Below are 15,410 nucleotides of genomic sequence, written 5' to 3' on the forward strand. Positions count from 1 at the left end.
CTGACTTCGCTGACCCTGATCCTGCATATCTTTAACGTGCTGTGTTCCCTTTTCGCCTTTGTTTCTTCGTTGTTCTCTATGGCTGTCCTTTCTCTTTTTGTCGATGTCTATTCAATATTAACATTCGGGGTTATTACGCCAATTTCCTTGAACTCCCACTTCTGCTTTCACGATTTTCGCCCATTGTGTCTGTCTCCAGGAGCCGATGCTTGGTGCTCGTCCTGGTCGCTTTAATGGCTATTTCTTTCTCCATCAACCCTACAGCTGTTTATTTTTATTTATTTATTTATTTATGCATATACGATGTACATAAGGATGTGAGGATACAAATATGGTAAATACAGTCTTGTAAAGCCACTAGCACGCGCAGCGTTTCGGGCAGGTCCTTAATCTAAGAAAATTTAAGGAGGTAAATACTTGCAAAATTATAGACAAAAATGATAACAGATTACATGAAATGAAAAAAAAGATGAGAGAAAATTGTAGGTACAGTATATTAAAGCACATAGGTAGCTAAGATTGATTGCAATGACAGCTTGAATGGTAGTTGACAAAAAAATTGGTAGGCATAATACAGCAGAAACAATATAAGATTGGTTGCAATGACAGCTTGAATGGTAGTTGACAAAAATTGGTAGTCACAATACAGCATATGGCTAGCACATAAAAGAAGACAGCAATGAACACAATGATAAGGTTGTTTGAAATCACATAAAAATTAGGAGATTGGTGTTATGATCTCAGCCTACAGGAGAAACGAGTCTCCCTCCTTGAGAGTTATTCAGCAAGCCTGACCTAACTAGAAGGTCTAGCAAATATTGAGGTGATAACCCATATGAAAAATGGCTGGTTGGATATGTAAAACAATTTAAGATTATGGGCAGTAAGTAAGGAAATGGATAAATGACTGGCTAGGAGATGTGGACATTTTGCTGGAGGCGTGAGGCTCGCTTCTGGAGGACCTTGACCTCACTTGAGTGCCAGACATCGCAGGGGAAGCCGCGCTCCGTTTGAGCTCCGCGCCAGAAGGGAACCCCTAGTGATATATCTCTAAGAGAAAGAAGTGTGCAGACGTGCCAGCTGTGGAATTGAGCTGAGAACGTTGTGGTGTCAAGTCTTGGACGGCGAGGAGAGTTTAATAAGCTGCTCAGAGGCATTTTCGTGGGCTGTGTGGAGCGCCCTGACCAGACGCCGTCAGAGGGAAAGCGCCCTCGATCAGTTAATCTGTGGTTTGTCTTTGGGGAAGAAGTTGCTGAGCACTTCGAAGCCAGCAGATGAAGTAGCTGATGAGACTCCAAGGTAGTGGAGCAGAGGACCTCGAGCTGTGAGGAGAAGCAGCAGTGAAGAGGAGTGTCACGTGCTTCTGTAGAGGTGGAGAAGCACCACAGTTGCTCGGGGAAACTTCATGGTGTAGCAGCCAAGAGAGCTGTGGAGGACCCTAGCAGAAGGGTGAAGCACCGTAGTTACTCAAGGAAACTTCATGATAGCAGCCTGGAGGAGCTGCAGAGGATCCTGGTAGTGAAGCCCGGAAGAACCTAAGGATATTAGGATTGTGAACTTCCAGAGGTGGAAGGGGAAGTTCTGGTGGATTACTTATAGGGAGTTGATAGTGTTTGGTTGTCATTAGCGTGCAAGACGCAGTGAGAGGTGAGTGACTGTTTGCATTCTTATGTCAAGGAGTGATTTATTCTGAAGCTTAGAGTTGCAGTCGTAGGCTTGATTACCTACAGATGTATGTGCTCGAGGACTGACAGTGATCGATTAATCATTGTGGTGTATCAATGAACATTTATACTGATATATGTTATTGCATTCAAATGCTGGGTTTCTATATATACATTATCTTGCTGATAGTGCAACAGTGTATGTAGGCTTGACCAACTTGAGGAGGTTAATAGTATCAGGTGGTGAACCAGGAGATAGGATAACACTTGATAAGCTGATAATAGAGTTCTGATGGTGTTGGAGTGCAACCTGATTGTGATATTATAGAGTATAGGATTCATTATTATTATGTGTGTGTATGTATCGTGTATGTGCTTTGTCCAGTAAATGTGTCACAATTTGCTGGTGTTTGCCCTTGTCCTAGTGAGGCTTCCCAGGAAGTAGTGAAGAAGGAGAGAGAGAGAGAGAGAAAGAACCACTGCTGTGGACAGGGTAAGAGGTAATACTAGTAAGTCATAGGGGATTGAGGAGATCATATCTCATAAGGAGAGAGTGGGGAGTCACAGCGGCTCGAGTGGGTGTGTGCACGTGACAACGAGGCTAAGTGTTGGAGCCGCATCCCCTAAACGTGTGACGTTGAGCCCCTCTCCAAGAGCCAGAAGCGCCAAGGGTGATCTCCTAGTATAAGCACTCTGCCGAGTTGTGGGTTGGGTTGTCCATAGAGAAGGATCGACGACGACAACACCAACCAACCCACAGTCTATAATAATTGGGTAACACTATGTACAGAGCAAATTTAAAGCTCAGTGTAGGAAACTAAGAAGATGAAGTTAGGTACTTTTTGGTTTTGCTTTTAAATAAGGCAAAAGTTTTACAGTTTTTCAATTCACTAGGGAGTGAGTTCCATAAACTAGGTCCCTTAATTTGCATAGTGTTTACACAGATTAAGTTTGACCCTGGGATATCAAAGAGATATTTATTTCTGGTGTGGTGATAATGGGTCCTATTACATCTGTCCAGGGAGAGTTTCAGAGCATGGTTTGCATTTAAGAACAGGGTTTGTAAATGTAGTTGACACAAGAGAATGTGTGGAGGGAGTTAATATTTAGCAAGTTTAGGGATTTAAACAAGGGAGCTGAGTGTTGTCTGAAAGCTGAGTTAGTTATCATTCTGATAGCAGATTTTTGCTGTGTGATGATGGGCTTAAGGTGGTTTGCAGTGGTAGACCCCCATGCACAGATACCATAATTAAGATAGGGGTAAATTAGTGCATAATATAGTGAGAGAGCAGAGTTAGGAACATAATATCTGATTTTGGAGAGTATACCAACTGTCTTAGAGACTTTCTTAGTTATGTGTTGAATGTGGGTCCTGAAGTTGAGTCTCTTGTCTAGGAATAGGCCAAGAAACTTGCCATCATCTTTATTACTGATGTTAATGTTGTCTATCTGTAGCTGAATTGCATTTGATGATTTGCTTCCAAATAAGATGTAGTAAGTCTTTTCGATGTTTAATGTTAGTTTGTTCGTTGACATCCATAAGTGGACTTTTTTTTAATTCAGTATTCACAACATTATTTAGTGTATGTGGGTTGAGGTTTGAATAGATAAGAGTAGTATCGTCAGCAAACAGTATAGGTTTGAGAATATTTGAGACATTAGGCAGTTGTTGCTGGGGCTCCTAACTCTTCTGTTCTCCTGATTCGCTCTAATGTTCCCATTGTCCACTTACTTTTTCCTTCGTCTCTCCATTGTTCTGCTGCTTATATCTTTGTGAGGAAATGGTTCATGGTTTGTTCCATTTATCTCCTTCCGAGTGTCCCGCTTTCTCTTCCTGATCTTGAACACCTATTAGACTCCTTGCCGTGGCCTGTGCTCCTGCTAGGTGATTTCAATTGTCGTCATTCCCTTTGGGATGATGATCTGATAAACACCCGAGGTCGCCTTCTCGAACCGTTCATCCTCTCTCCTTCCCTGTCTCATCTAAATTCTGGCGAGTCCTCTCATTTAGACTCTCGGACTCACTCCCTTTCCCGTCTTGATCTTTCTCTTTGCCCGTCTTCCCTTTCTTTAGATTTCGAGTGGGGGGGTGTTCTTGATGACCTCCATGACAGTGACCATTTTCCCATCCTTGTTTCCTTTTTCTCTTTTCACCCTCCCTCTCCTTCCCTAGGTGGCGGTTTGCTGAGGCTGACTGGCCCCTCTTTACCTTCCGTGCTACTATCTCCGACCTCTCCATTCTGCCTCTCCCTTGCGCCCTCCTTTTTATGACACCATCTTCGACGCTGCTCTACGCTCTATTCCTCGCTCTTCTTCTCGGGGATCACGGAAGTGCGTTCTCTGGTGGAATGTGGACTGTGCTTGGGCTGTCTGCTGTTAGCGTGCAACCTGGAAGAGACATCGTCGCCGGTAAATGACTGAATCTTTTCTTCTGTTTCGGAAGACGAGTGCGGTGGCTCGTAGGAGCATCCGTTCGGCTAAACGTGCATGTTGGATGTCTAATGTCTCCTCCAACACGTCCGAAACTCCATACTACTGATCTGAAGCGTATCCGCAAGATAGCGGATAAGTTTGTTCCTGATTTCTCACCGGTCCTTCACCTCACTGGTACTCTTGCGGTGGACCCGTTGCAGTTCGCAACAGAATTGGGTTCCCACTTTTCGTCTGTAAGCTGAAGTTCTCATCTCCCTCATTCCTTCCTTCATCGTAATCCTCTTCTTGAATCTCGTCCTTTGGATTTCTGTTACCCATCTCACCTTCCCTATAACGATCCCTTCTCTCTCTCTCCTGATCTCCAGTCTGCCCTGGCTCTCTGCGGTTCTACGGTGGCAGGCTCCGATGGCATCATTATGAGATGCTTAGACATCTCCCTCCATGCTCGTCTCAGTATTTACTAGGTCTTTAATCGGGTCTGGGAGTCTTCGTCAGTCCCTGAGGACTGGCTCGATGCTGTTGTCCTCCTGTTCGGAAACCAGGGTCTCTCAGGTCATCCCCCAAGGATTTCCGCCCTATTTCCTTCATGAGTTGCCTGCAAACTCTTTGAACGTATGGTTAACGTTCGTCTGATGTGGTTCTTAGAGCACTATTACATCCTTTCCCCTTCTCAATTTGGTTCTCGCAAATGCCATAGCACAACAGATGTCCTGGTGAACTTGAAGGTCTATATCCGTACTGCTTTTGCCGCGAAGACCTCCGTTGTTGCCGTCCACTTTGTCCTGGAAAAGGGTTATGACACTACATGGCGGTATCATATTCTGTCCCAACTTCATTCTTTTGGCCATCGTGGGAATCTCCCTCTCTTCCTCCAAAGTTTCCTCTCGTCGTTCCTTTCGAGTGAGGCTCGTTACCACTCTCTCTGCCCCTTTTCAACAATGAGGGTGTACCCCAACGTAGTGTTCTGAACACTACGGTTCTACGGTGGCAGGCTCCGATGGCATTCATTATGAGATGCTTAGACATCTCCCTCCATGCTCGTCTCAGTATTTACTAGGTCTTTAATCGGGTCTGGGAGTCTTCGTCAGTCCCTGAGGACTGGCTCGATGCTGTTGTCCTCCCTGTTCGGAAACCAGGGTCTCTCAGGTCATCCCCCAAGGATTTCCGCCCTATTTCCTTCATGAGTTGCCTGCAACTCTTTGAACGTATGGTTAACGTTCGTCTGATGTGGTTCTTAGAGCACTATTACATCCTTTCCCCTTCTCAATTTGGTTCTCGCAAATGCCATAGCACAACAGATGTCCTGGTGAACTTGAAGGTCTATATCCGTACTGCTTTTGCCGCGAAGACCTCCGTTGTTGCCGTCCACTTTGTCCTGGAAAAGGGTTATGACACTACATGGCGGTATCATATTCTGTCCCAACTTCATTCTTTTGGCCATCGTGGGAATCTCCCTCTCTTCCTCCAAAGTTTCCTCTCGTCGTTCCTTTCGAGTGAGGCTCGTTACCACTCTCTCTGCCCCTTTTCAACAATGAGGGTGTACCCCAACGTAGTGTTCTGAACACTACGGTTCTACGGTGGCAGGCTCCGATGGCATTCATTATGAGATGCTTAGACATCTCCCTCCATGCTCGTCTCAGTATTTACTAGGTCTTTAATCGGGTCTGGGAGTCTTCGTCAGTCCCTGAGGACTGGCTCGATGCTGTTGTCCTCCCTGTTCGGAAACCAGGGTCTCTCAGGTCATCCCCCAAGGATTTCCGCCCTATTTCCTTCATGAGTTGCCTGCAAACTCTTTGAACGTATGGTTAACGTTCGTCTGATGTGGTTCTTAGAGCACTATTACATCCTTTCCCCTTCTCAATTTGGTTCTCGCAAATGCCATAGCACAACAGATGTCCTGGTGAACTTGAAGGTCTATATCCGTACTGCTTTTGCCGCGAAGACCTCCGTTGTTGCCGTCCACTTTGTCCTGGAAAAGGGTTATGACACTACATGGCGGTATCATATTCTGTCCCAACTTCATTCTTTTGGCCATCGTGGGAATCTCCCTCTCTTCCTCCAAAGTTTCCTCTCGTCGTTCCTTTCGAGTGAGGCTCGTTACCACTCTCTCTGCCCCTTTTCAACAATGAGGGTGTACCCCAACGTAGTGTTCTGAACACTTATTCTTTTTTTGTTGCTCTCAATGATGGTCTTTCCTCCATTCTGGCATCTTCTCCGCTCTCTCTGTAGACGATCTTACCATTTGCCGTCAGGGTGATGATTCGCCTCTCCTTCAATGGCTGCTTCAACTTGCGATTGGTGCCTTGTCTTGGACCACCGATCATGGCTTCAAGTTCTCTGCGTCTAAGACTTGTGCTATGACTTTTACTCGGAAGCGTGTCATTCTTCGTCTGTCTCTTTATGGACATCCCCTTGTGTACAAGGATTCCGCTAAGCTTCTGGGGTTAATCTTTGACACTAGTTTGTCTTGGTCAGCTGATATCTCTTACCTCCGCTCTGAATTCTCTATGGCTCTATCCCTCTTCAAGGTTTTCTCCCATACTTCTTGTGGGGGGCGTATAGGCATACGCTCCTCTCTCTCTCTCTACATTCCTCACTCGTCCTGTCTAAACTCGATTATGGCTGCCCTGCATACTCGTCCGCTTCTCCTTCTACTCTTCGCCGTCTTGATGCTTTGCACCATGCTGGGTTGCACCTCAGCTCTGGGGCCTTTCATTCGACTTGCGCTCTCAGCTTGTATGTTGACACTGGTTTCCTATCTGTCCAGGACCGCCGTGATCGCTACTGTCTTTGCTATCTGGCTCAGTCCCTGCAACATCCTTCCTCTCTCCTGTCGTGCTTTGATTTTTATCCCTCCTGTAGTTCCCGTTCCTCGTCACCACCTCCCTCTTTGTGTCCGGCTATCTTGCTTACAGGTCTCTCTCCATTCGTCTTTCTCATATTTCCCCTCGTATTGTTCCTTCCTTGCCCCATGGAGGGTCCCCCTTCCGAAGTTTTGTACATCCTTGACCCGCACTACTGAAGCTTTTACTCCTCCTACGGTTCTGAAACGCCTTTTTTCTTGAGCACTTTTCTTCATACTCCGGCTCCATTTCCATATTCACCGATGGGTCTAAGTCCGCGGATGGTGTGAGCTGCTCCATTGTTTTTCCTGACCACACTTGTCGCCTCTCTTCAGAGGCTAGCATCTTCACAGCAGTGTTTTATGCTGTACTCCATGCTCTTCGTCTCCTGCTCGTTGTCAATCTTCTTTTGTGATTGTAGTTGACTCTCGTAGTGCCCTCATGGCTCTCGGGTCCTTTAATCCTGTCCATCCCGTAGTTATCGAGATTCAACATTGGCTATTTCTTATCTATAGTAAATTTAAATCCGTCGAGTTTAGCAGAGTTCCCAGCCATGTTGGCGTTTCTTTAAATGTGTGTGCAGATGCTGCTGCTGGAGAGGCTATCCGCTCGTCCCGTTTCCCGTAAAGGTATATTTTTTTCGACTTATCCGGTTATTCAATTCTCCATCCATGCCCGTTTCAGGGTTGTTGGTCTTCTGTTGTTGGTAACAATCTGCATACTCTTAAGCGTTGTGTCCCCGTGGCCTTAATCCTCCTGCCACTATAACCGGTGGTGGGAAACGGCTCTAGCACAGTTGTCTTGGCCATACTCGCTTAACTCAATCACTTAATGGAGCGCCGCCCAGCTCCTCCTTGTTCAAATTGCATTGTCCCTCTTACTGTCGTGCATATCCTTGTTGTATGTCCTGACTTCCAGGATGAGCGTGTCTCTTGCTTTCCGACCGCCCCTTTCGGTCACTTGCCCCTGAATAGAATTCTTAGCGAATCGGATACTTTTGATACTGTTCGCCTTATGCGTTTCTGTTCTTGTATTGGAATCCTTGGTGATATTTAGCACCCTCTGATTATTCCGCACATTTGACGGTGCTACATAGCCTTCCCGGTTTGGTGCCTTCTTTTGATAATTATTTACAGCACCAGGGCTCCTATTATTATTTTTGGCTACAGCCAACCATTAAAAACTAGTTCTGAGGACTGGCCCTTAAGGGCCAATAAGGGCTTGGCACTTATCTACTACCAATCATCTTCTAGAACTTCCTAAAAGGTACATGAAATTCTTGTAGATTCGAGTCAGCTCTACCCAGCTAGCCGAAGGGACAAGGCTTCTTTGTAGTTGGAGACCTAAACAGACCTGGTCCACAGCGAGCGATGTTTACAGAAACTGATAATTATGTCCAAACCTGTCCCCTTCTAAGATACAGGGAGTGACACTGGACCCGCCTGGGATGGTGAGGAACCGGCGAGAGGGGGGGGGGGGGGAAGAGGGGAAATTGAGTGGGGGATGATGTGGGGAGGGGGGGACATAGTCACCGAGAGGATCAAGCGAGCAGGATCACGCTTCGGTCAACCTAGTGAGCCCTTGACTTTAGACAAATGGTGAAGTGGGATAAGGAAGGAATCAGCCGTTACACTGTCATCTTCTCTATACTCCGTCACCCTGCCTTTATGTGGTGCTGGCTGTCTTCTCTATACTACATCACTCTTAAACACCTTCTGGACTCCTTGCTGGAGCCTGTGCTCCTGCTAGGTGATTTCAATTGTCATCATTCCCTTTTGGGTGATGTTCTGACAAACACCCGGGGTCGCCTTCTTGAGCCATTTATCTTCTCTTCTTCCCTGTCTCTTCTGAATTCTGGTGAGCCCACGCATTTTGGCTCTCGGACTCGCACCCTTTTTTGTCTTGATCTTTCTCTTTGCTCGTCGTCTCTCTACTTAGATTTCATGTGGCAGGTTCTTGATGACCTCCATGGCAGTGACCATTTCCCCATCCTTGTTACCTTTTTCTCTTTTCACCCTCCCTCTCTCCTTCCCTAGGTGGCAGTTTGCTAAAGCGGACTGGAACCTATTTACCATCAGTGCTGCTCGCTCTGACCTCTCTCATCTGCCTCTCCCTCGCTCTCTCCTCGTTTTTCATGACACCATCTTCGACGCTGCCCTCCGTTCTATTCCTTGCTCTTCCTCTCGGGGACAGTGGAAGTGCGTTCCCTGGTGGAATGCCGACTGTGCATGGGCTGTCCTCTGTAAGCGTGTAGCCTGAAAGAGACACCGCCGCCGGCAGACGGCAAATTCTTTTCTCTTGTTTCGGAGGGCAAGTGCGGTGGCCCGTAGGGCCATCTGTACGGCTAAACGTGAATGTTGGGGGGGTCTTATGTCTCCACCATTACATCCCAACTCCTCTGCAGTAGATCTGGAAGTGTATCCAGAAGATAGCGGGTAAGTTTGTTCCCAATGTCTCGCCGGTCCTTCACCTCCGTTCTACTCTTGTGGTGGACCTGTTGCAGGTCGCTACCGAACTGGGTTTCCACTTTTCTTCTGTTAGCTCTTGTTTTCATCTTCCCCAATTTTTCCTTCTTCGTAAAAATGTCCTTGAATCTCGTCCCTTAGATTTCTGCACTCATTTTCGACTTCCCTTTAACAATCCTTTTTTTCTCTCTCTCTCTGAACTTCGGTCTGCCCTGGCCCTCTACAGTTCTACGGCGACGGGCTCCAATAGTGTCCATTGAGATGCTTCGCCATCTCCCTCCGTGCACGTCTCAGTATTTACCGAGTCTGTATAATCGGATCTGGGAGTCGTCGTCAGTCCTTGAGGACTGGTTCGATGCCGTTGTCCTTCCTGTTCGCAAACCAGGGTCTCTGGGAACATCTCCTAAGGACTTTCTCCTATTGCCCTCACAAGTTGTCTGCAAACTCTTTGAATGTATGTTACCGTTCGTCTGATTTGGTTCTTAGAACACCATCACCACCTCTTCCCTTCTCAATTTGGTTTCCGCAAGTGCCACAGCACAACAGATGTTATGGTGAACTTGGAGGTCTATATTTATATTGCTTCTGCTGCGAAGACCTCCGTTGTTGCTTTCGTTTTTGACCTGGAAAAGGCTTACGACACCACTTGGCAATATCATATTCTATCCCAACTTCATACTTTTGGTCTTCGTGGTCATATCTCTACCTTTCTCCAAAGCTTCCTATCTCGTCGTTCCTTTCGGGTGAGGCTTGGTATCGCACGCTCTGCCTCTTTTTGGCAATACGAAGGTGTGCCCCAGGGTAGTGTTCTGAGCACTACTTTTTCTGGTTGTCCTCAATGGTTTTCTTTCCTCTCCTCTCTTCCTTCTGGCGTCTTCTCCGCTCTCTCTGTCGACGATCTTACCCTTTGCTGTCAGGGTGATGATTCGCCTCTCCTTCAATGCCGGATTCAACTTGAGATTGATATAGTGTCGTCATGGGCCACCGATCATTGCTACAGGTTCTCTACGTCTAAGACTTCTGCTATGACTTTTACTAGGAAGTGTGTCATTCTTCGTCTATCTTTGTCGCTTTATGGTCACCCCGTTGTGTACAAGGATTCCGCTAAGCTTTTGGGGTTGATTTTTGACACTCATTTGACTTGGTTGCCCCATATCTCGTACCTCTTGGTGAATGCTCTAAGGCCCTACCCTCCTTCGGGTATTGTCCCATGTCAATGGGACATCCATGAAGGATGTCGGTCATTGCAACATCCTTCCTCTCGCCTCTGTCGTGTTTTAACTTTTGCCCCTCCTGCGGTTCCAGTTCCTCTTCACCACCTCCCTCTTTCTATCCGGTTATCTCGCTTACAGGATTCTCTTTCAGTTCGTATTTCTAATATTTCTCCTCATGTTGTTCATTCTTTGCCCCCTTGGAGAGTCCTCCTTCCGCAGTTTTGTAAAACCTCAACCCGTATCACCAAAGCTTTTACCCCTCCTACTTTTCTAAAACGCCTTTTCCTTGAGTACTTTTCTTCTCATTCCCGCTCCGTTTCCATCTCCAGCGATGGGTCTAAGTCTGACGACGGTGAAGGCTACTGTTGTTTTTCCTGATTGCACTTATGTGTCACTTACCTCCGGAGACTAGCATCTTTACAGCAGAACTTTATGCTATTCTCTCTGCTCTTCGTCTCCTGCTTTCTCGTTGTCAATCTTCCTTTGTAATTGTTGTTGACTCTCGTAGTGCCTTCATGGCTCTCATGTCCATTAATCCAGTTTATCCAGTGGTTGTCGAGATCCAGCATTGGCTGTTTCTTATTCACAGTAAATTTAAGTCGGTTGAGTTTTGCTGGGTTCCCAACCATATTGGTGTCTCTTTAAATGAGCGTGTGGATGCTGCCAACAGGGAAGCTGTCCACTCTTGTCCCATCTCTCGAAAAGGTTTCCCTTATTCCGACTTTTACCCGGTTATCCATTCCTCCGTCCTTACCCATTGGCAGGCTTGTTGGTCTTCTGTTACTGATAACAAACTACGTATTCTTAAGAGTTGTGTGTCCTCGTGGCCGTCCTCCTACCACCGTAACCGGCGATGGTAAACGACTCTGGCGAGGTTGCGTATTGGCCATACTCACTTAACTCATGGTCACTCTTACGGTCGTACATATTATTGTTGAATGTCCTGACTTCCAGGACGAGCATGTGTTTTGTTTCCGACCATTCCCTGCGGCCGCTTGTCCCTCGATAGAATTCTTGGTTACTCGGATACTTTTGATATCTTTCCTTTTATGCGTTTCTGTTCTCGTATTGGCATCCTTGGTGATATTTAGCGCCCTCTGATTATCCCGCACATTTGATGGTGCTGCATAGCCTTCTCAGTTTCGTGCCTTCTTTTGATAATTACTTGTACTCCGTCACCCTTCCTTTACATGGTTCTGGTTGATATTTCACATAAATCGCATCTTTTCATTAGGTGACAGATGTTATTGAATTGTGCTATTGTTTGTTTCAGGTGTTTGTGGGAGACTCGTACCAACAGCTTGGCTCCTCCGGAGGGACAGTCAGCGCCCTGGATAAGGTTACCCACACTCACAAGTTTTTCCTCCACCAGTCTTTCAGGTTCGGACCGGAGGTGTCATATGTGGCACAATGTACTCTGGAAGCTCTCCATGGAGTTCCCCACCGGACTGTCGTCGGAGCAAAAATAAAGGACTCGTTTGTCCATGCTCCAAATCCTCGACTTTTTGACCCAAGCTCAAAACTCAAAAGGGCTTATATAGCCAAGTCAAATGTGGAACTTTATAAAATAGCCACGGAGATGTGTGAGGATACAAGGTACTTAGCAGCATCCATGACATTTGCTGGTGGGCTGAGTAAATATGGATATGACGATGTTATGGATATATTTAATTTATATCAAATTCAGGAGGGACTTGCCACAAGAGAATCGGCAAATATTCAGAACCCATTAGTGGCTAAGTTCGAAACAGTAGCCGAACTTAAGGAATATGCTGAATCTAACGATGACGACGAGCTATTTTCCAAAATTGAGATGTTCAATTACAGTGGGAGTAGGACACCCTATCACGTGACTCTGCTTACTCAGAGGTGCAGCAACACAGAGGCGTCCGTAGCAGACATTACCTTCAGTACAGTTCACATGGCCAAGGGCCTAGAATGGGACTGGGTTATATTGACAGGAGACTTTATTGACAATAACATTATCTTGATTACAAATATTGATGAAGAGTTGAGGCTGGCGTATGTGTCTGTGACGCGAGCCAGGAAGTTTTTCACCATCAACAAAGCAGTTCTCTATGCCCTCCTATTCGCCCATGACGAGCTGGACGTGTTAGTAGCGAGGAAAAGCGTCGAGGAGAGCGTTGTGTGTCTGTGGTGCCACACCCTGGTCACCCCCGCGTCCTCCCCGCTCATAATTAAGGTACCTTCGCAATCATTTTATTTAAAACTCCTGTCATAATTTTGGTTCAAAAGTTATATATATTAAATTAAATGGTAATTTTGTGTAATATATATAATTGTCGGCCTTGAAAATAATATATGACAGATCATATTAATTATATTGGGGAAAGTTGTCACATTCATGAATATACTTAATTTTGTACATAATTTTTAGGCACTGTCATACTACATATGTCATAGTGGTAACCGGTTTCCTGGAGGATACATGTGCAATGGGTGTGCAACAAATGAAATATTCGAAGCCGCCATCAGGTGAGAAGCAAGTTGTTGGGGGTGCTGAGAGTTGTTGGGGGGTGCTGAGAGTTGTTGGGGGGTGCTGAGAGTTGTTGGGGGGTGCTGAGAGTTGTTGGGGGGTGCTGAGAGTTGTTGGGGGGTGCTGAGAGTTGTTGGGGGGTGCTGAGAGTTGTTGGGGGGTGCTGAGAGTTGTTGGGGGGTGCTGAGAGTTGTTGGGGGGTGCTGAGAGTTGTTGGGGGGTGCTGAGAGTTGTTGGGGGGTGCTGAGAGTTGTTGGGGGGTGCTGAGAGTTGTTGGGGGGTGCTGAGAGTTGTTGGGGGGTGCTGAGAGTTGTTGGGGGGTGCTGAGAGTTGTTGGGGGGTGCTGAGAGTTGTTGGGGGGTGCTGAGAGTTGTTGGGGGGTGCTGAGAGTTGTTGGGGGGTGCTGAGAGTTGTTGGGGGGTGCTGAGAGTTGTTGGGGGGTGCTGAGAGTTGTTGGGGGGTGCTGAGAGTTGTTGGGGGGTGCTGAGAGTTGTTGGGGGGTGCTGAGAGTTGTTGGGGGGTGCTGAGAGTTGTTGGGGGGTGCTGAGAGTTGTTGGGGGGTGCTGAGAGTTGTTGGGGGGTGCTGAGAGTTGTTGGGGGGTGCTGAGAGTTGTTGGGGGGTGCTGAGAGTTGTTGGGGGGTGCTGAGAGTTGTTGGGGGGTGCTGAGAGTTGTTGGGGGGGGGGTGCTGAGAGTTGTTGGGGGGGGGGTGCTGAGAGTTGTTGGGGGGGGGTGCTGAGAGTTGTTGGGGGGGGGGTGCTGAGAGTTGTTGGGGGGGGGGTGCTGAGAGTTGTTGGGGGGGGGGTGCTGGGAGTTGTTGGGGGGGGGTGCTGAGAGTTGTTGGGGGGTGCTGAGAGTTGTTGGGGGGGGTGCTGAGAGTTGTTGGGGGGTGCTGAGAGTTGCACCCCCAACTATCACTAGCACTATCGAGTTGCACTATCTCGCTCCATCCCTCCTCATTTCTACCAATAAGAACAAAACATTTATTTTAGTATTTTAATTAATTTATTTTTTCTGTTGAAAATCTTATATTTCAAATCAAGAATATTATATTTCAGAACGCATAGATCGATAGATTGTGAAATGGAAGTCTTTGCTCGAGCCTCCCGCTTAAGATTGATCACTGGGAAGCAGCACGAATCAGCCCGCTACAACTACAACGCAACGAACAGGGTAATAATTTGTTACAAAGATCAGCAGACAATTACCTGACCTTCAAAGCTCAGTAGACTAATTCCTGGCCTACCAAGCTTAGTAGACCACTTATATCTGACGTTCAAATCTAAGGTGGCTAACACGTGACCTGCAAAGATTAGCAAACTAATACCTAGTAGACTAACACCTAACCCTGAAACCTCAGTAAACTAATACCCGACCTTCAAAGATTAGTAGACTAACACCTAACTTTCAAAACTTAGTAGCCTAAAACCTTACCTGCTAAGCTGAGAAGACTAAGACGACCTTCAAAACACAATTGGCTAACACCTGACCTTCAAAGCGTAGTAGACTAATACCTGACGTTCAAAGATCAAAAGATTAATAAGTGACCATAGTTCAGTACACTGATACGTGACCTTCAAAGCTAAATAAACTAATACCTGCCCTTCAAAACTCAGTTGACTAAAGTCTACCCTTCAAAGCACAGCAGACTAATACATTTTTAGATTTTTTTTCAGTGATATTCCTGCATGGGGCTCTAAGCCTCTGGCTGGCCCACTAAGTGTTACTTGTTTTTGTTTGTTTTACATCGGTGGAGTATGAGTATTTATGACTCGTATGTTAGTTTCGATAAGATTATGCACTATATCTTTAACAACTTTTTCTGCTCTGTTGATTATTTGTTGATATCTTATTAGGTTTGTTACTGTGCACTGTGTTAAATTATGTAACAGTGGTCTGTCGGGCATTTTTCCTCAGTGCTAACATTTCCTGTCATCTTCTGGAACCTTTAAGCCTATTTCAAAAGCACATGGGTATCCAAGTGTGATGCGATGTAAGTGTACTTCTGTTGTTCTACTGCTCCCTTTTATCAAATTAAGTTGTTCGTAAATGGTTGAATTCTTGTACTAACCCGCAGATCCTAATGTTGCAACTGCTGTGTTGTGGTCACTGTACGTCTTCTGCATTGCTCTATTTCAAATTTCTGTAAACTCTAATTATGTGATAGATTCAGTGGTATGTTAATGTCTACATTTTGTCTCTTAGTTCCAGGTTTGCAGCTTCGTCTACAATGTCATTCCCTATTATTCCCACATGACTTCGCACCCAGTTGATAAGTATCTGACGGCCTTGACG

General features: G+C 46.2%; 1 protein-coding gene across 1 annotated transcript in view; it reads left to right on the forward strand.

Moving 5' to 3' along the window:
* LOC138373316 (F-box DNA helicase 1-like) overlaps window positions 1–15,410 on the forward strand; it is a 133,499-nt gene that overhangs the window by 92,231 nt on the left and 25,858 nt on the right. Inside the window, exons 7-9 of the mRNA XM_069339505.1 lie at window positions 11,893–12,822; window positions 13,018–13,115; window positions 14,174–14,288. Coding sequence (XP_069195606.1) covers window positions 11,893–12,822; window positions 13,018–13,115; window positions 14,174–14,288 — 1,143 coding nt within the window. The remainder of the gene's footprint in view (window positions 1–11,892; window positions 12,823–13,017; window positions 13,116–14,173; window positions 14,289–15,410) is intronic.

The sequence above is a fragment of the Procambarus clarkii genome, chromosome 41 (genome assembly GCF_040958095.1).
Source record: "Procambarus clarkii isolate CNS0578487 chromosome 41, FALCON_Pclarkii_2.0, whole genome shotgun sequence".
Classification (NCBI taxonomy): Eukaryota; Metazoa; Arthropoda; class Malacostraca; order Decapoda; family Cambaridae; genus Procambarus; species Procambarus clarkii.